Source organism: Chlorocebus sabaeus, chromosome 5 (genome assembly GCF_047675955.1).
Source record: "Chlorocebus sabaeus isolate Y175 chromosome 5, mChlSab1.0.hap1, whole genome shotgun sequence".
In the NCBI taxonomy this organism is placed as follows: domain Eukaryota; kingdom Metazoa; phylum Chordata; class Mammalia; order Primates; family Cercopithecidae; genus Chlorocebus; species Chlorocebus sabaeus.
In genome coordinates this window covers 81,484,463-81,504,382 of record NC_132908.1, presented here as the reverse complement: position 1 = coordinate 81,504,382, position 19,920 = coordinate 81,484,463, and the positions used below count along the sequence as shown (strand labels likewise).

At 50.2% G+C, this 19,920-nt stretch overlaps 1 protein-coding gene across 2 annotated transcripts in view; it reads right to left on the bottom strand.

The window, feature by feature from the left end:
- CRISPLD2 (cysteine rich secretory protein LCCL domain containing 2) overlaps positions 1–19,920 on the bottom strand; it is an 89,569-nt gene that overhangs the window by 38,140 nt on the left and 31,509 nt on the right. Inside the window, exons 6-8 of one of the 2 annotated variants that reach the window (XM_007994241.3) lie at positions 17,871–17,971; positions 5,116–5,259; positions 3,283–3,343 (exon numbers count right to left, since the gene is read on the bottom strand). In XM_007994241.3, coding sequence (XP_007992432.2) covers positions 3,283–3,343; positions 5,116–5,259; positions 17,871–17,971 — 306 coding nt within the window. The remainder of the gene's footprint in view (positions 1–3,282; positions 3,344–5,115; positions 5,260–17,870; positions 17,972–19,920) is intronic. The other variant, XM_007994242.3, reaches the window with a different exon arrangement.

The following is a 19,920-nucleotide window of genomic DNA, read 5'->3' as shown; positions in this document are numbered from 1 at the left end:
TGAGGGGTATCCATGGGGGACTGGTTCCAGAACTTCCCTAGGATACCAAAGTCTGCAGATGCTTGAGTCCCTTATGTAAAGTGTCCTAGTATTTGCCTATAACCTTTGGTCTTTTCCCGTATGCTTTAAAGCATTTCTAGATTACTTATAATACCTACCACAAGGTAAATGCTATGTAGACGGTTGTTACACTGTATTGTTTTTAAAATTTGTACCAGTTTTTTATCATTGTATTGTAATACCATACACTTTAAAAATATATATTTTTGATCTGCAGTTGATTGAATCCGAGGTTGGTTGAATCGGAGGCTGGTTGAATCCACAGAAATAGAAGGTCAACCATAGTCTTTTTTTTTTTTTTTTTCATTAAAAACAAACAAGGCCAGACGTGGTGGCTCATGCCTGTAATCCCAGCACTTTGGGAGGCCAAGGCAGGCGGATCACGTGAGGTCAGGAGTTCGAGAGCAGCCTGGCCAACATGGCAAAACCCTGTCTGTTCTAAAAATACAAACATTAGCTGGGTGTAGTGACAGGTGCCTGTAGTCCCAGCTACTTGGGAGGCTGAGGCAGGAAAATCACTTGAACCCGGGAGGCAGAGGTTGCAGTGAGCCAAGATTGTGCCACTGCGCTCCAGCCTGGGCAACAGAGCAAGACTCAGTCTCAAAAAACAAACAAACAAAAAAACCCCAAGATAGAGTCTCACTCCATCACCCAGGCTGGAGTGCAGTGGAACGATCACAGCTCACTGTAGCCTCAACTTCCTGGGCTCAGGTGATCCTCCCACCTCAGTCTCCCAAGTAGCTGGGACTACAGGTATGCACAACAACACCCAGCTAACTTTGGGGGTTTTGCCATGTTGCCCAGGCTGGTTTTGAACTCCTGGGCTTGAGCAATTCACCCACCTTGGCCTCCCAAAGTGTTGAGGTTACAGGCACAAGCCACCATGCCTGGCCTGCAAGGATGTTTTAATAGGGTAAAACTCAGTGATGGTGCTGCTATTCATGGAAGTATAAATCACTCTGAAGTTTAAGAAAACCTTTAAGAAAGACTTAAAAACATTCATATCCATTAGCTCTTCAGTTTCCCTTGTAAATATATATTCCAAGCAAAAGTCAGAAAGCCAGACCTGCAAGCATATCTCAACTGTTTATTTATTTATTTATTCTTTTTTATTTTTGAGACAGAGTCTCGCTCTGTCACCCAGGCCAGAGTGCAATGGCGCAATCTTGGCTCATTGCAGCCTCTACCTCCCAGGTTCAAGCGATTCTTGTGCCTCAGCCTCCCGAGTAGCTGGGTCTATAGGGGTGTGCTATCATATCCAGCTAATTTTTGTATTTTTAGTAGAGACGGGGTTTCACCAGTTGGCCAGGCTGGTCTCAAACTCTTGGCCGCAAGTGATGCACCCGCCTTGGCCTCCCAAAGTGCTGGGATTACAGGCGTGAGCCACTGTGCCTGGTTCCAACTGTTTATAATGGTGAAAAGCTGGAAATAAGCCAGCAGATAGCAAAGTGATGGCTAAACACGTTCATGTACGGTCATATGTCAGAGTATCACGCAGTCACTGAGCATGAAGTCTGTGAGGAATACTTGGAAAATACTAAGTGAAAATACATAAGCAGGTGAGGCACAGTGGCTCATGCCTGTAATCCCAGCACTTTGGAAGACCAAGGCAAGTGGATCACTTGAGGTCAGGAGTTTGAGACCAGCCTGGCCAACATGGTGAAACCCCATCTCTACCAAAAATACAAAATATGAACTGGGTGTGGTGGTGTGAGCCTGTAGTTCCAGCTACTCGGGAGGCTAAGGTGGGAGAATCACTTGAACCCAGGAGGCAGAGGTTGCAGTGAGCTGAGATCATGCCACTGCTCTCCAGCTTGGGTGACAGAGCAAGACTCCAACCCCCCCCCCCCAAAAAAAGAAAAGAAAATACATAAGCAGCATTAGCCTCATCTGTGCACAGAAAAAAAGACTGGAAGGAAATACATCAAATTGCTAGTGGTATTGATGAGATTTTGGGACACATTTTTTTCTTTCTACTTTTTTGTTGTTATTGCTTTCCTGAATCATTATTAATGAGCATAAACACCTTTTCAAGTCAGAAAAAAAAGCCCACTGACTCTTATTTTTGTGAAATGAACAGAAAACAGGTGTGCCAGACTGTGGGCGGCTTCTACAGTGAGACTCAGGATGCTCCCACCGTGGCAGATTGGGGCTGAGTAATTCTTCTTGACTGGAGGCCTCTAACAGCCTTCTTGTGGACAGATTCCCGCCTCCTCCCTGTGTGGGGAGTGCCCCACCCACCCCAGCTCTGGAACTGCCTCAATGTTTTCTGACAAGGAATGTTCTCTAACATGTGCCCACCTTTTCCCACTGAGTACTACTCAGGGGAGAAGCTCTCATGATGCGCTTAACGTTCAGAAAGATGCATCGCCACAAAAGGACAACTCCACCTTCTTGGCAGCCCACACTGGGCAGTGCACACGGCGGAGGCCCCTGCCAGGCGCTGCCTGCTTTTCCCCAATTCGCCCAGCACGGAGACATGCAAGTGCTACCCTAACACTGAGTGCGAGGTTTTAGGCACTGTTATTCCACCACTGACTGTTGACACATCGGGCTCATTTCACCAACAAACAACAGCACCACATGTGAGCCCACTGAGCCGCCTCATCCTGGCTGCTCCAAGCCCCTCTCATCACAGTCCTGCCAACGTCTAAGTGAAGTGTGCTCCTGGCAAACTCAATTCCAAACCCTTGTGATATAAAACCGAAGATTCCACCTTCCCTTTTTAACATGTGCTTTAAATAACTTGATTCAGCTTTTGGCAAACTGATGCCAGAATTCGTAGGAAGACGAGCAAGGTCCCCTCTCCCAATGACATGGTTTTCGCATTTGACTCTGAGGGTGTGCATGCGGCGGCTGCACCTGTCGGCTGCTTACTACCACAAAGCCCGGCAGTCACACCGCCAAGACCAAACTCGTTCTTTTTGGCAGACAGTGTTCATCATCCGGATGACTGCATCGGCTAGATGGATTTATTCATCTACCATGGGGGACATGCAGGGGTGGCCCATCCGTCCAGTGGGGCCCACTGGGAGCAGCCTGCTCAGATCCTGCAGCATTCCCATAGGATCTGCCAATGGCCGAGGCGAGCACGTGCCCGGACACTGCTCAGCCTTAACCCCTGTTCTGCTTGGTGAGAGTAGCTTGTTAAATATGCAACAGCAGGACAGCCCAGCACAGGCTCAGAGGCCGCAGTGGCAGGACAGCCCAGCACAGGCTTACCTGTTACACGTGGACCCTTTGCACTTGTCCTTCATCTTGGTGTCACATCTGACGACTTGGGCTAGGAGAGAAATGCAGAAATACACGTCACGGCACGAAAGCAGGAGAGTGAGAAGACCCTTCCCCATGCTGATGGACATTTTGGCACATTCCGCAATCCAATCCGTGCTATTCTAAGAGCAAGGGCGATGCCTGATGGTTGAAGGCTTCCGCTGGGGGCTCAGACCCCAGGCCCACCGCTTTACAGTAGCAGTGTGACCTTGGGCAAGTTACTTCCCCCTGAGGTTCAATTTCCACATATGAACAATGGGGACGGCGACAGTACCCACCTCCAAGGGCTTCTGTGAGCACTGAGAGAGAAAGTGAACTCTGGCCTTGGCAGGGTGCCTGGCATACACTATGTGCCTGTGGTCCCACAGGGCTCTGCGGGGCAGGCCTCCTGAGTGGGTAGGGAGGACGTTGCTCCGAGTCTGTGGGGCGGGGCACCCAGCCAGGCTCACCCAAGTCATCTCCCCCATTGCCAAGATGCCTTTTGCAAAGCTTTTTGCTTTACTTTATGGGAACATATCAGTCTTGGAGTCTGTTATAGTTTGGAAAGGGATGTAAACGTATGTTATTAAAAGAAACAATGGCACCATTTTGAACTCCTGGACGGACGAGGCCTCCGCATATTTCCTGGTCAAAGCAAGCTACAGAATGCTTCAGCATCATAGGGAAAGACATCTGAAGAGGACAGAAAGCCTGGTGGGGGCAGGGGAGACAGTGGTTATGAAAAGAAGAGAGGGGCTCTGAGAAGGCGGGTGTGAGGCTGTTCCTCAAAGGGGCCTTTGAGGCTTGCGGGGCAAACGGGGAGAGCCAAGGGCATCCAGCCCAGGCCTCTAGCCCCACCTGAGCGAAAATGCCCCTCCACAGCCCCAGGCCTGTAGAAACAGCGGCTGCGAATGAGGTCCCGCAGCAGTGTCCGGGGAAATTGAAGGTGAGCTGAACTCCACCCTGGGGAGGTGAAGGCAGGGAGAACAAAAGCTTGGGGAGCTGAGGTGCCCGGGGAGCCAAAGGGCCGGAGGTGAGCAATCTCCAATATTTTGGGGATTCCTGGAAGTCTCAGGGGGAAACATCTCCCTTCTCTACTAAAAATACAAAAATTAGCTGGGCATGGTGGTGGGCACCTGTAGTCCCAGCTACTCAGGGGGCTGAGGCAGGAGAACTGCTTGAACCATGAAGGTGAAGGTTGCAGTGAGCCGAGATCGTGCATTGCACTCCGGCCTGGGTGACAAAAGCGAAACTCCATCTCAAAAAGGAGTTGTAGGCAACTCTGCAAGTATCTCAATGTACAGGGAGGCCTCAGTTGGCACTGGGTGACCCGCGTTGCTGCAGCTCATCCTCCGGGCAACCCTGATGTGGCATCACTATCCCCTACTTCATGGATGTACCAACTGAGTCCAGAGCCAGGACCTGGTGAGGAAGGAGTGGAACCTGCCAGAGCCAGGCTGGATGGTGCCTGCCCTCTGCGGGGCCAGCGCCTTCCAGAGGAACCCAATTCAGCCCAGGTCCCTTTTGAAAGGACAAGGGAAGGTCTAACCTTAAAATACCTGTTTGGGGGGAAAAAAAATGCCACCCAAGCGCAAGTCCTATAATGCTTGCTTTTGAAATGACTTAAAAATATCGTTTTTGAAAAATGTCTTACGGTTGTGCCTCCATGAGCTTCGCCGCACCCTGTTTCCCACTGTTTGTGGATTTGCAGACCTAAATCCACTAGCTCCCCTCCTCCACCCACCCTGTCCCCTTTGGAGGTGGCTGGGAGGGCAGGCAGGGTGGAGGAGGGCCCGGACTCACTCATGTAGTTGACCGCAGAGGTTTTCTTGGGCTTGGTGGGTCTCATCACCCTCGGTTGGAGCCAAACATGGTTTTCTTCAGGAATGGGAGCTGTTTCCACCTCATTCATCTCGTCCGTTTCAGGTTTTAGAGTGTAGGTTTCTTCTTAATATTGGAGAGGGAGGAAAAAAAAATAACACACTGGGATTCAACAAAAACGCACTTTGGGGAAAAAAAAAAAAGCAATTTGAAAACTAAACGTGTTTGAGGTTTGGTTTTACAAAGAATCATTTCAGTGGCAAAGAGAAAGTTATATTTCAGAACACACCTGGCCAGGTGGAATTCTACCAGCCCAGATGAGATGGGGACGCTCTCCGCTCACTGTGTTTGCTTTGGACCCAAGACCAGCCAGGCTGCCCAGAGGTTAACAGGCCTCCCGCCCACACCTGGGTTATCATAATGCTTTCTTGTCCCATCTCCTCCTCCACCTGACCCTCTGCCCCCACGAAGCAACTTCAAGAAGCTGCCTCAGGCCGGGCGCGGTGGCTCACGCCTGTAATCCCAGCACTTTGGGAGGCTGAGGTGGGCGGATCACCTGAGGTCAGGAGTTTGAGACCAGCCAGGCTAACATGGCAAAACCCCGTCTCTACTAAAAATACAAAAATTAGCTGGACATGGTGGTGGGCACCTGTAATCCTAGCTACTTGGGGGAGGCTGAGGCAGGAGAATCGCTTGAACCCGGGAGGTGGAGGTTGCAGTGAGCCGAGATTGCACCATTGCAGTCCGGCCTAGGTGGCAAGAGCGAAACTCTCTCAAACAAAACAAAACAAAAAACTTCCTCAGCCACTGGCCCAAAGCCATGGCGGACTCCCAGGAAGTCCCCTCCCTGTCCCTGGGTTTTCACTGGGGAAGGGTCTTCCTCATCATGCACCCATCATGGCGCACAAAAGCCAGCCTCAGTGCTCCTAGACCCCAACTGCATCTCACACCAGCCCATTTTCATCCCTTCTCTCCCCCTGCCAGTCAGGGCCACTTAACCAGCTCCACTGTTACTTCTGTACTGGAGTTTTCCTGTCCAATAATGTCACACTCAACACGTAGAACTATTCGACTATCCGAAAGAACCATCTTTTCCTTATTCAAGGACATGGTATATTATTATTTCTCCAACTATGACTATGACCCATGTTGTAAAACATTTTAACTAACCAAACAGATTGCACTTATTAAACCTCAGTTAGCTTATCTTCCAGTTTTCATCTTGAAAGACAACTACAAACTGCTCACCAGAACCTGCAGTCAGACCAGCAGGATACCAATCTGTAAACTCCAGCTAAAGCAAAGAAACTGCTATTTTCATTTGCCAGAGCGGCCCTGATCAAAGACAAATTCAGGAGCGTCTCTGCTGGGGACCGTGAATACCTTCACTTATGGCCCGCACCTCCCGTGCCCCAACAGATGTCTTTGGACCAGAGTTGGAAACCTGTGGCCTCCAAGCTCCCCAAGCAAAAAGGGCAATAGATGTATCTGGGTAACAACAATTTCAAGGAGAATAACTAGAGCGCCCTCGCAGGTCTCTTTGTGGTTTTGGATTAAAATCTAAGTTTCAGGGCCAGGTGCGGTGGCTCATACCTGTAATCCCAGCACTTTGGGAAGCTGAGGCAGGTGGATTGCATGACGTCAGGAGTTCGAGACCAGCCTGGCCAAGATGGTGAAACCCTGTCTCTACTGAAAATACAGAATTTAGCTGGGCATGGTGGCAGGTGCCCGTATTCCCAGCTACCTGGGGGGCTGAGGCAAGAGAATTGCTTGAAACCTGGGAGGTAGAGAGGTGGAGGCTGCCGTGAGTGGAGATCGTGCCACTGCACTCCAGCCTGGGTGACAGAGTAAAACTCCGTCTCAAAAAAAAAAAAAAAAAAAAAAAATCCAAGTTTCATCAAGTGTTCCTCAATCCCTAAGTCTTATTTCTGCTTCTTAAAATACACGAGCTTTCTTTGCTAAAGGACAGAGCAAGTGTTTTGTGTCCACACAACACCAAACAGCCAAACGAGGGGCAAATGACTGACTCCCTGACGCCTTCCCAGGCTGGGGTATAGCTGCTTCACTGGCCAGTTTCACTACACTACAACCACCACCCCAGGCTGGTCCTGTCCCACAAGGGGAAGGGACGGGTTTAAGTCGGAAGGTGGGAAGCCATTCTGAGCCCCAATTCTAATCTTGGATGTGCTCATGGGTCACCCTGCACTGTTCCCCAGCAGCTTGCTCGCAGCTGTCATTTCCCCACCACCTGCCTCATCCACCAGCTGCAAACTTCCAGAGGCCCGGGGCCAGCCTGCCTCATACCTGGCACCCAGCACTCAGCAGTTGCTCAACAAAATTCACCAAATGCACGAATTACCAAAACCCCCAGAGAATCCTGTCACCTAAAGAAAAGAGCATATGTCCAGCAACAGAGCTTAAAGACATTCAAAAAGGGAACTCTGAAAACACCTCTGGCAGCAAAAGCTATCTGTGGAAGCTTCAGGAAGACACCGGGTTTGCAGAGGCTGCCTGGGCGCGTGTCTGTTCTTCCCGTCAATGAGGCTATTCAGGCTTGCCCTCACTGAGAGCGGGAGCTGGCTCGAGAATAAGCCGGGTTTTCTTCCACTGGCCTTTAGGATGTTGAGACCTCATAATCGCAGCTTTATTTAGCTGAAGAGAGTTTGGTAAAGCGGTCTAAAGCATTTGAGGACTCTCTATTTAAGAAAATGGGGAGGCAGACAGTCCTGGCTCTCACACCCACATGTGAAAAGTAGAAGGCTCTACCCGCAGGATGGGCTGGATCCGAGTACCTCCTAATGAAGACACCTTGTATGGCCCAGCACGGGACTGGGGAAATTCCGTGCAGAGGTCACGGCAAGGTTATTCTGTGCCCCATTCTGCTCCGGGCCAGGGTCTCAGGGCATTGTCCATGTCACTCTGCAGATTCCCTCCTGGTTCTAAACCTGGTGACCACACACACTCAGAGCTAACGTTCACCGAGCACTGGCCAGATGCTGGCTGGGCCCTCCCCGGCATTTTCTTTCTTTCTCTCCTTCTTTCTCTCTCTCTCTCTCTTTTTGAGACAGAGTTTTGCTCTTGTTGCCCAGGCTGGAGTGCAATGGCGCAATCTCAGCTCACCGCAACCTCCGCCTCCCGGGTTCAAGCGATTCTCCTACCTCAGCCTGGGATTACAGGCATGTGCCACCACACCTGGCTAATTTTGTATTTTTAGTAGTGATGGGGTTTCTCCATGTTGGTCAGGCTGGTCTTGAACTCCCGACCTCAGGTGATCCACCCGCCTCAGCCTCCCAAAGTGCTGGAATTACAGGCATGAGCCACCACGCCCAGCCATCCCTGGCATTTTCTCCTGTCAGCCTCCCATTTGCCTTCAGAGGCATGATTGGCCACATTTCACAGATGAGGAAGAAGGCTCAGAGATGGCAAGGGCCCTGCCCAGGCTCACACAGCTGGGAAGTAGCTGGGCTGGGAGTCAAACCACCTTTCCCCGGAGCCTGCGCCTTCTATCACCACACAGGCGGGGGTGAGAGGGGAGAATACCTCTTTTTTATATCCTTATCCCTGCTCCATCTCCGTTAGAGGTCAAGGCCTTACCAGGCCTCCTGGATATGCTCTTGGTAAGTAGCTTCTACAGGGAAGCTGCTTCAGAGGAGACTTGCTGCATGATTAGCTAGGGAAATTGGGTACCTGCCAAGGAAAGTTGGATACTTTCCACCAAAAATTTAAAAATTAGTACATGAGGCTATGTTGGTGGAGGTAAACTAGCCTCTAAGGTCTCTGTGCACATTTGTTCTTTGAAAATGCCCCTCTGTGGCTATCAGCATATTTATTCAAACAACACACAAGACACCCCTGCCACGCGCCCTGGAGGCCCTGGGGTGAGCTGGCAGCTAAGACAACAGGACGATCAAGGTTCCCAAGGAGTCTGGGGGTGGGGGGTGATGAACATGGGGCAGGTGCACTGTCTGTCTGTGAAGTCCAGGAAGGCTCCCTGGAGGCGGGGGTTACACCAGGACTGCCACAGGTGATACATGATCCAGACCCAGATGGTCTGTCTTAGTGTTCAGATCGCTCCTTCTTCCAGCCCCATCCCCATTTAGGATGTCTCCTCTCCCCGGTGGGGAGTCAGCCATGAACAGCTGGCTGGGACAACAGAGGACCTGGGTCCTGAGGGTCTGGGACCCCTGATCTAGCCAGCCCACCTGTTCTTCACTCCAGAGCCCACCAGCCTGATCCCACATCTACCCCACCCTCCCCTGCCAGCAGAGCCCACCCAACTCTCTGCAAGTCCCCTCGGTCATGACAAGGCTGCCAATGGAGACACACACACACACAAACACACACAAAGCCTGAGCCACAAGAGCATGGTCAGCCCCATGGCCCAGCCATGCCCCGTCGGGGACATAACTTCTGGGAGCCTGAGGAAGTATCCCAAAACATGACAAACGTTTTAGGCACCAGAAACCTGTGTTATTTATAGTAGCAGAAGTGGAAACATCCTAAATGGGAACCAGTGAAGAAATGGTGGGTGGGCGTGATGGCGCACGCCTGTAATCCCAGCACTTTGGGAGGCCAAGGAGGGAGGATTGCTTGGGAGTTTGAGACCAGCCTGGGCAATATAGTGAGATCCCATCTCTACAAAAAACTTAAAAAATTAGCCATGGTGGCATGTGCCTGTAGTCCCAGCTACTCGGGAGGCTGAGACGGGAGGATCCCTTGAGCCCGGGAGGTTGTGGCTACAGTGAGCCAAGATTGCACCACTGCACTCCAGCCTGGGCAACAAAGGGAGGCCATATCTCAAAAAACAGGCGAACTAGGTAGAAAATCACACCGCCTCCAACAGCTCCAGTCCTGAGAGCTTAGGGAATGGGGACAAGAAACCTCTAGCACAGTCAGGGAGCATGAGCAAGACACACACATGAAGGAGAGGCCAATGGGGGCAAGGACACAGGAGTAAAGGGCCAAACAGCCCGGGAGGACTGATCCTGCCCAGCTGTCCATGTTGCAGGTGCTTCCCACTAGTGAGCTCATTTGGAATATCACCTTGTTTGCTTTTACATTCTTGTTCAAATGTCTGTTTTATATTTTTAGAGTTGGGGTCTGGCTGTGTTGCCCAGGCTGGAGTGCAGTGGCGCCATCATGGCTCACTGCAGCCTCAAACTCCTGGGCTCAAGCGATCTTGCCACCTAAGCCTTCCAGGCCATAGCCAGGACCAGAGAGCGCGTGACCACACCTGGCTGATTTTCTATTTTATTTTTTATAGAGATGGGTTCTCGCTATGTTGTCCAGGCTGATCTGGAACTCCTGGGCTGTGATGGTTAATACTGAGTGTCAGCTCGACTGGATTGAAGGATGCAAAGTATTGATCCTGGGTGTGTCTATGTAGGTGCCGCCAAAGGAGATGAACATTTGAGTCAGTGGTCTGGGAAAGAGGCCCACCCTTAATCTTGGTGGGCACCATCTAATCAGCCACCATAGCGGCTAGGATATAAAGCAGGAAGAAAACTGTGAGAAGGCTAGACTGCCTTAGCCTCTCAGCCTACATCTTTCTCCCATGCTGGATGCTTCCTGTCCTCGAACGTCAGACTTCAAGTTCTTTAGCTTTGGGACTCGGACTGGCTTCCTTGCTCCTCGGCTTGCAGACAGCCTATTGTGGGACCTTGTGATTGTGTGAGTGTAACACTCCTGAATACACTCCCCTATATATATATCCTATGAGTTCTGTTCCTCTAGAGAACCCTGACGAATACAGATTTTGGTACCAGGAGTGGTTCTAGAGGAACAGAATATTACGGATGGAGTTCTTTCATTGGTTTTAAGGTTTCTGGAGTTGGCTGCTTAATATGACTGTACCCCAAAATGCTAAGGACTCTACTTCTAATAGTATGGAGAACACTGGGAGTCCTTGGCATGAGTTATTTGGAGAGTTATGCAAAATAAGTGCATTTGACACTCCTGATTCAGCGCTCGTGAGAGGGAAGGAGTTTGGTGACTCTAGACATAATACCTTTGACTATACATGGAGAACCAAGGAAAATAATGAGGCTGGTTGGTTGCTTCTACGTTCACTGGACAAAGTGATGAAAGAAAATGATGAACTCAGGGATTCTAACTTCCAGCTTCAGAAGCAGATACTGAACCTCAAATCTGCTAAGATTGCCCTGAGTGAGTCTTATCTCCTACAGAGAAAGAGCTGAAATTGTGGAAAAACAGACACAAGCTCTTCTCATGCAAGTGGCTGACCTGCAATGAAGGTGCATGCACAGACACCTCGCTAGGTATCTACTTATTAAACTGAGGCCATTGATTGGAAAAGAATGGGACCCTGAAACTTGGAATGGGGATGTGTGGGAGGACCCTGATGAAGCTGGGGACACTGAGCTTATAAATGCTGATGAACCTTTTTTGCCAGAAGAAACAGGTTCCCCATCCCCAGCAGTGGCAACATCTCCTCCCTGATGCATGCTGCCACCAACCTTTCTACCTTTGTCTGAGGGGATAAACCCTGCACTGCCTGAGGCAACAGTGCTGGCCTCCCCTGAGGCAGCTGCCAGGCAAGATAATATTGATTCTCCTTAGGAGCCAACCCCAACATCCCTGTTTGCTTCTAGACCTATAACTAGACTAAAGTCCCGGCGGGCCCCTAGAGGTGAGGTTCAGAGTGTGACACACGAGGAAGTATGCTACGCTCGAAAAGAACTGCTTGAATTTTCTAATGTATATAAGCAGAAATCTGGAGAACAGTCATGGGAAGGGATACTAAAGGTGTAGGATAATGGTGGAACGAACATAGAGTTGGATTAGGCTGAATTTATTGATTTGGGCCAACTAAATAGGGATTCTTCGTTTAATTTAATGGTGCAGCTCAGAAAGTTAAAAAAAGGTTCTTCACTGTTTTTATTTGCGTTATTTGCTTGGTTAGCTGAAATATGGATTACAAGGTGGCCCACCGTGAGTGAGCTGGAAATGCCTGATCTCCGTTGGTTTAATGTAGAGGAAGGGATCCAAAGACTTAAGGAGATTGGGATGGTAGAGTGGATTAGTCACTTTGGATCTACTCATCCCAGTCAGGAGAATCCCCAGAAGATATACCCTTGACTAATGCTTTGTGAAATAGATTTGTAAAGGCAGCACCTGCATCTTTGTAATTGCTTTTCTCTGTACATCAGATCTAACAGTAGGAACTGCAGTCACTCAACTACAAAATTTAAATGCAATGGGAATGATTGGATCCCAAGGTGGCAGGGGCCAAGTGGCAGCACTCAACCATCAAAAGCAAGGTGGGCATAGCTATCATAATGGACAGCAGAGGCAAAGCAGCAATCAGAATAGTCTGACTCGTGTAGAGCCCTGGCATTGACTAATTAATTGTGCTGCTCCTAGAAGTGAAATTGGTAGGAAGCCTACTGTATTCCCACTTAATTTACATAAGCAGAAAACTTCCAGATCGAGTGGACAGAAGAGTAATTTGAATTATAAAAACAGAGAATCACGGCCCCTCCATCAATTTCCAGACTTGAGCCAGTTTATAGACCCAGAACCCCTTGAATGAAGGGGAGGCCAGGTCCCCTTGAGGAAGGACCCCACTATGTTACCAACAATTTATGCTGTTCATCTTTCTGCCATCCTTCCCCAAGGAGACCTCTGGCCTTGTACCGGGGAAACTGCACTGGGGAAAGGGAAATGATCAGACATTTTGGGGACTACTGGACACTGGCTCTGAGCTGGTGTTGACTCCAGGGACCCAAAACATCATTGTGGTCCTCCAGTTAAAGTAGGTGCTCATGGAGGTCAGGTAATGAATGGAATTTTAGCTCAGGTCTGGCTTACAGTAGGTCCCGTGGGTCCCTGGACTCATCCTGTGGTCACTTCCCCAGTGTCAGAATGCATAATTGGCTTAGACATACTTAGCAGCTGGCAGAACCCCCACTTTGGCTCCCTGACAGTTAGGGGAGGGCTATTATAGTGGGAAAGGCCAAACGGAAGCCATTAGTGTTGCCTCTACTTGGAAAAATAGTAAATCAAAAACAATATCACATCCCTGGAGGGACTGCAGAGATTAGTGCCACCATCAAGGACTTGAAACACGCAGGGGTGGTGATTCCCACCACATCCTGGTTCAGTTCTCCCATGTGGCCTGTGCAGAAGACAGATGCATCTTAGAGAATAACAGTGGATTATTGTAAGCTTAACCAAGTGGTGACTCCAACGGCAGCTGCTGTACCAGATGTGGTTTCATTGCTTGAGTAAACTACCACATCTCCTGGTACCTGGTAGGCAGCCGTTGACTTGGTAAATGCCTTTTTTTCCATTCCTGTCCATAAGGCCCACCAGAAGTAATTTGCCTTCAGCTGAAAGGCCAACAATATATCTTTACTGTCCTACCTCAGGGGTACATAAACTCTCCAGCTTTGTGTCATAATCTGATTCAGAGAGAATGTGATTGCTTTCGCTTCTGCAAGATATCACACTGGTCCATTGCATTGATGACATTTTGCTGATTGGATCCAGTGAGCAAGAAGTAGCAAACACGCTGGACTTATTGGTGAGACATTTACATACCAGGGAATGGGAAATAAATTCGACTAAAATTCAGGAAACTTCTACCTCGGTAAAATTTATAGGGGTCTAGTGCTGTTAAGGTATTCCTTCTAAGGTGAAGGATAAGTTGCTGCATTTGGCCCCTCCTACAATCAAGAAAGAGGCACAATGCCTAGTGGGCCAATTCGGATTTTGGAGTCAACACATTCCTCATCTGGGTGTGTTACTCTGGCTCATTTATCAAGTGAACCAAAAGGCTGCCGGTTTTGAGTGGGTCCAGAACAGGAGAAGGCTCTGCAACAGGCTGCTATGCAAGCTGCTCTGCCACTTGGGCCATATGACCCAGCAGCTCCAGTGGTGCTTGAGGTGTCAGTGGCAGACAGGGATGCTGTTTGGAGCCTCTGAGAGGCCCCCATAGGTGAATCACAGACGAAGCCTCTAGGATTTTGGAGCAAGGCCTGCCATCTTCTGCAAATAACTACTTTCCTTTTGAGAGACAGCTCTTGGCCTGTTACTAGGCTTTGGTGGAAACTGAACGTTTGACTATGGATCATCAAGTCACCATGTGACCTGAACTGCCTATCACGAACTGGATGCTTTCTGACCCATCGAGCCAAAACGTGGGTCGTGCACAGCAGCATTCCATCATCAAATGGAAGTGGTATATGTGATTGGGCTCAAGCAAGTCCTGAAAGCACAAGTAAGTTACATAAGGAAGTGGCTCAACTGCCCCTGGTCTCCACTCCTGCCGCCCTGCCTTCTCTCCCCCAGCCTGCACCCATGGCCTCATGGGGAGTTCCCTATCATCAGTTGACAGACGAAGAGAAGACTAGGGCCTGGTTCACAGATGGTTCTGCACGATATGCAGGCACCACCCGACAGTGGACAGCTGCAGCCCTACAGCCCCTTTCTAGGACATGCTTGAGGGACAGCAGTGAGAGGAAATCTTCCCAGTGGGCAGGACTTTGAGCAGTGCACCTGGTTGTACACTTTGCATGGAAGGAGAAATGGCGAGATGTGCAATTTTATACTGATTCATGGGTTGTAGCCAATGGTTCCGCAGGATGGTCGGGGACTTGGAAGAAGCATGATTGGGAAATTGGTGACAAAGCCATTTGGGAAAGAGGGATGAAGATGGGCCTCTCTGAGCGGTCAGGAACTGTGAAGATGTTCGCATCCCATGTGAATGCTCACCAAAAGGTGACCTCAGCAGAGCGGGATTTATTAATTAAGTGGAGAGGATGGCTCATTCTGTGGACACCACTCAGTCTCTTTCCTCAGTCACCTCTGTCATCGCCCAATGGGCCCATGAACAAAGTGGCCATGGTGGCAGGGGTGGAGGTTATGCATGGGCTCAGCAACATGGACTTCCACTCACCAAGGCTGACCTGGCTACGGCCACTGCTGAGTGCCCAATTTGCCAGCAGCAAAGACCAACACTGAGCCTTCGATATGGCACCATTCCTCGGGGTGATCAGTTAGCTACCTGGTGGCAGGTTGATTATATTGGACCTCTTCCATCATGGAAAGGGCAGAGGTTTGTCCTCACTGGAACAGATGCTTACTCTGGATACAGGTTTGCCTATTTTGTGCGGAATGCTTCTGACAAGACTACCATCCGTGGACTCACAGAATGCCTTATCCACCATCCTGGTATTCCACACAGCATTGCCTCTGACCAAGGTACTCAATTTATGGCTGAAAAAGTGTGGCAGTAGGCTCATGCTCATGGAATTCACTGGTCTTACCATGTTCCCCATCATCCTAAAGCAGCTGGATTGATAGAACGGTGGAATGGCCTTTTGAAGTCACAACTACAATGCCAACTAGGTGACAGTACTTGGCAGGGCTGGGGCGAAGTTCTCCAGAGGGCCATGTATGCCCTCAATCAGCATCCAATATATGGTATTGTTTCTCCCATAGCCAAGATTCATGAGTTCAGGAATGAAGGGCTGGAAGTGGAAGTGGCATCACTCGCCCTCACCCCTAGAGACCCACTAGCAAAATGTTTGCTTCCTGTTCCTGAGACATCACCTTCTCCTGGCTTAGAGGTCTTAGTTCCAGAGGGAGGAACGCTGCCACCAGGAGACACAACAATGATTCAATTACACTGGACGTTAAGATTGCCACCTGGACACTTTGGGCTCCTCCTACCCTTAAGTCAACAGGCTAAGAAGGGAGTTACAGTGTTGGCTAGAGTGATTGACGTGGATTATCAAGATGAAATCAGTCTATTGCTCCACCATGGAGGTAAGGAAGAGCATGCGTGGAATACAGGAGATCACTTGGGGCATCTCTTAGTATTACCGTGTCCTGTGATTAAGGTCAATGGGAAACTACAACAGCCTAATCCAGGCAGGACTACGAATGGCCCAGTCTTGTTAGGAATGAAGGTCTGGGTCGCTCCACCAGGAAAAAAGCCAAGACCTGCTGAGGTGCTTGCTGAAGGCAAAGGGAATACAGAATGGGCAGCAGAAGAAGGTGGTCATCAGCTATGACCACGTGACCAGTTGCAGATATGAGGACTGTAATTGTTATGAGTATTTCCTCCTTTTGTTAAAAACATGTTTGTGCATGTATACACTTGTACTAAGAAAATATCTTCATGTTATTTCCTTTTTCCTTTATCATGGGATGTAAGATTTATTTTTTATTTATTTATTTATTTATTTATTTTATTTTTTTTTTTGAGACGGAGTCTCGCTCTGTGGCCCAGGCTGGAGTGCAGTGGCTGGATCTCAGCTCACTGCAAGCTCCGCCTCCCCGGTTTACGGCATTCTCCTGCCTCGGCCTCCCGAGTAGCTGGGACTACAGGCGCCCGCCACCTCGCCTGGCTAGTTTTTTGTGTTTTTTTGGTAGAGACGGGGTTTCACCGCGTTAGTCAGGATGGTCTCGATCTCCTGACCTCGTGATCCGCCCGTCTCGGCCTCCCAAAGTGCTGGGATTACAGGCTTGAGCCACCGCGCCCGGCCGGGATGTAAGATTTATTAACTTCATATCAGCATTTAAGTATTGTTAACTTTATGTCGTAGCATTTGGGTTGGGGACTGGTGGTGAGTTTCCAGTTTTACGAAGGGTAGTTGTATTATGTTAGGTGTAATTAGGATCTTATTACTGTCTTTATTTGAAGATTATAAATGATCTCAGGAGCTGTGTGTGGGTTCAAGTTGACAAGGGGTGGGCTTGTGATGGTTAATACTGAGTGTCAACTTGATTGGCTTGAAGGATGCAAAGTATTGATCCTGGGTGTATCTGTGGGGTGCTGCCAAAAGAGATGAACGTTTGAGTCAGTGGGCTGGGAAAGGCAGACCCACCCTCGATCTGGGTGGGCACCATCTAATCAGCTGCCAGTGCAGCTAGGATATAAAACTGGCAGAAAACGGTGAAAAGTGGGAGGCTGAGGCAGGAGAATGGCGTGAACCCGGGAGGCAGAGCTTGCAGTGAGCCGAGATTGCGCCACTGCACTCCAGCCTGGGCGACAGAGCTAGACTCCATCTCAAAAAAAAAAAAAAAAAAAAAAAAAAAAAACACGGTGAAAAGACTAGACTGATTTAGACGGAGGCTGGGAGCAGCTTCCATCTTTCTCTCGTGCCGGATGCTTCCTGCCCTCAAACATTGGGCTTGAAGTTGTTCCACTTCCAGACTCGGACTGGCTTCCTTGTTCCTCAGCTTGCAGATGGTCTATTGTGGGATCTTGTGATCATGTGAGTTTAACACTCCTTAATAAATCATATATATATATATATTTTTATATATCCTATTAGTTCTGTCCCTCTAGAGAACCCTAATACATGGCCTCATATGGTCCTCCTGCCTCAGCCTCCCAAAGTGCTGGGGTTACAGGTGTGAGCCACCGTGCCCGGCCCCTGGCCTATTTCATATGAAACTGTGAACACTAATGAGGGTGAGCAGTACGTCTGTATTTAATGCTGTGTCCAGCATCCGCAGAGCCTGGATGCCCATGGGAAGTCACGTCTCGGGGCAGTGGGGCTCTCCAGGGGCCTGGAAGCTGAGCCCAGACCCTGGAGATGAGGCTCAGCTCATCATGGAGGCGGGAGGAACGTGCTGAGAGCGTCTTCAATAGGGCCGGGTGGGGTGACTCTGACGTCTTTAATTCCCCCATTTTATGTAATGCTGTCGCATGACTCAGACTGAGGGAAAATTCATTGCAAAAGTGTTGGGAGTGAATTTCCTACCTCGGTAACACAGGTTGTTCCTGCAGCCGCCTCCATAGCTGGGTGGGCACTCAGAGCAGGGCCGGCCATTCTTGTAGGGGGCTTCTCCAATCCAGTTCCCCCTGAGGACAGACCAAAAACAACCATCAGAGGGAACTACCATGTGAGGCCTTGGGACTGATCCTCTTCCAAGGCCCACCTGAGTCCCTGAACACCATCACTGACAGGTCGGGGGATAGGAGTGTGCTGTGGGAAGCGGGAAATGTGACTGTCCCAGGCCCTCCCATTCACACAGAGTCTAGAGAGCTCCAGAATCCCAGCGATCCTGCAGAAGGGAGGTGCAAGATGCTCTTCCACCCAGTACCTTTGCCTTGGCTGGCTGTCAGCCCCGTGGCCCCCTTCCACCAACACGGCTCTGAACACTGTCAGGGCCCCTGGATCCTAACACCTTAGCACTGAAAAGCTGTCAGGACTCCCTTTTAAGCCGTTTCTCAAATGTGTAAAGCCAGCCTGTTCTGGAGATGGCTTGTGTTTCCCAGTTTTTACCACATGCCATCCCTGGTCTATGCCTTCACTGTGCTCCTCACCCCATCTCCCCAACACCCTAGGAGGGAAGAGCTGGAATTCAATACTTTTGCAGAAGAGGAAACTGAGGCACAGTGAGGTTAAGTGACTTGCCCCAGGTCACAGAGCAAGTAAGTGGCGGGGCTGGGATTTGAACCCAGGCTGTCAGGCTCAGAGCCTTAGTTAGGCACACTCTATTCTAGGGGCTGGGTCAAAGGTCCCTCTTGGGTCACAGTTGCCCTCTGCCTCCCTCTGGAGTTCCCAGGGGCAGGAAAACTGGAGGCTGCACCAAAGGCTTTCTCCAGGGGCCAGGTAGCGGTGGTGAGTGGAATCCCAAGCCCCTTCCTGCAGCTCCTGGGCTGTGAAGAGCAGGCTTCCCTAGTTGGGCCCCAGGCTGCCAGCGTGTATCCTCAGCCAGCCTCCTCCAGCCCCAGCCTTGGTCTCCCTTTCTGTAAAATGGGGTCATAGCAGCAGGGCTGCTGCCCTGCTGTGAGACTGAGGGAGTGACCGTGGGGAAGCCCTCGGACCCGCGCCTGACTCATGGGCAAGGCTGTGCTCTCAGAGTTGGGGAAATCCACAAGCTTGTGTGGGGAATGCTCTGACGCTTTCCAGGGAAGAAGGGGAGGGGCCCTGCCAGTGCTGGCCGAAGACAAATGGCAGGAAGCACGCTCTGGGTTTGACAGGCATCTGTCCTTACCAGAGTGGTCTAGAACCTCCCGCGGCCCCAGAAGCACCCTGGCCTCCCCAAGGGGACTGTGGGCAGGGGAGGGGCAGTGGGCCGTGCAGTGCAGGAAGGACAGGGCTGGGCACCGCCTGGGGTTATGACCCGCACACAGCCTCTCCCACCCCCTCACATTCTAGAGGCAGAATGACCGTGTCTGTGCCATGCCACAAGACATCCCCACTCAGATACCCTCTGCTCAGATCCCCAGGAGCCTTTGGGATGACTCCCCCAAAAGGAACAGCACCAAGGGACCGAGAGGGCCCAGAGCCCATCCTGTCTCTGGGTGAAGCCCAGTAGGTTTCTCAGATGACTGTGGTCCTGTCATGGCTACGTCCCATTGCCCGTGCCATTTTCCCTTGTGTCTGGGGTTCTCTATTTCCTGAGACAAACCACACCACCGACGCTCCCAGCTCAACCCTAATACTCAGGGTTGGCATTGATGGAAGGCCGGCTGGGCATCAGGTCCTGCAGATGAACAATCTCCTTAATTTTTGAGACAGGGTCTTGCTCTGTCACCCAGGCTGGAGGGCAGTGGTATGACCACAGCTCACTGCAGCCTCAACCTCCTGGGCTCAAGCAATCCTCCCACCTCAGCCTCACAAGCAACTGGGAATACAGGCATGCACTACCACGCCCAGCTAACTTTTTGTATTTTTTGTAGAGATGGGGTTTTACCAGTTGTCAAGACTGGTCTTGAACTCTTAGACTCAAGCGATTCTCCTGCCTTGGCCAAAGGAGGCTGGGATTACAGGCATGAGCCACCGCACTGGCCAGTCTCCTTAA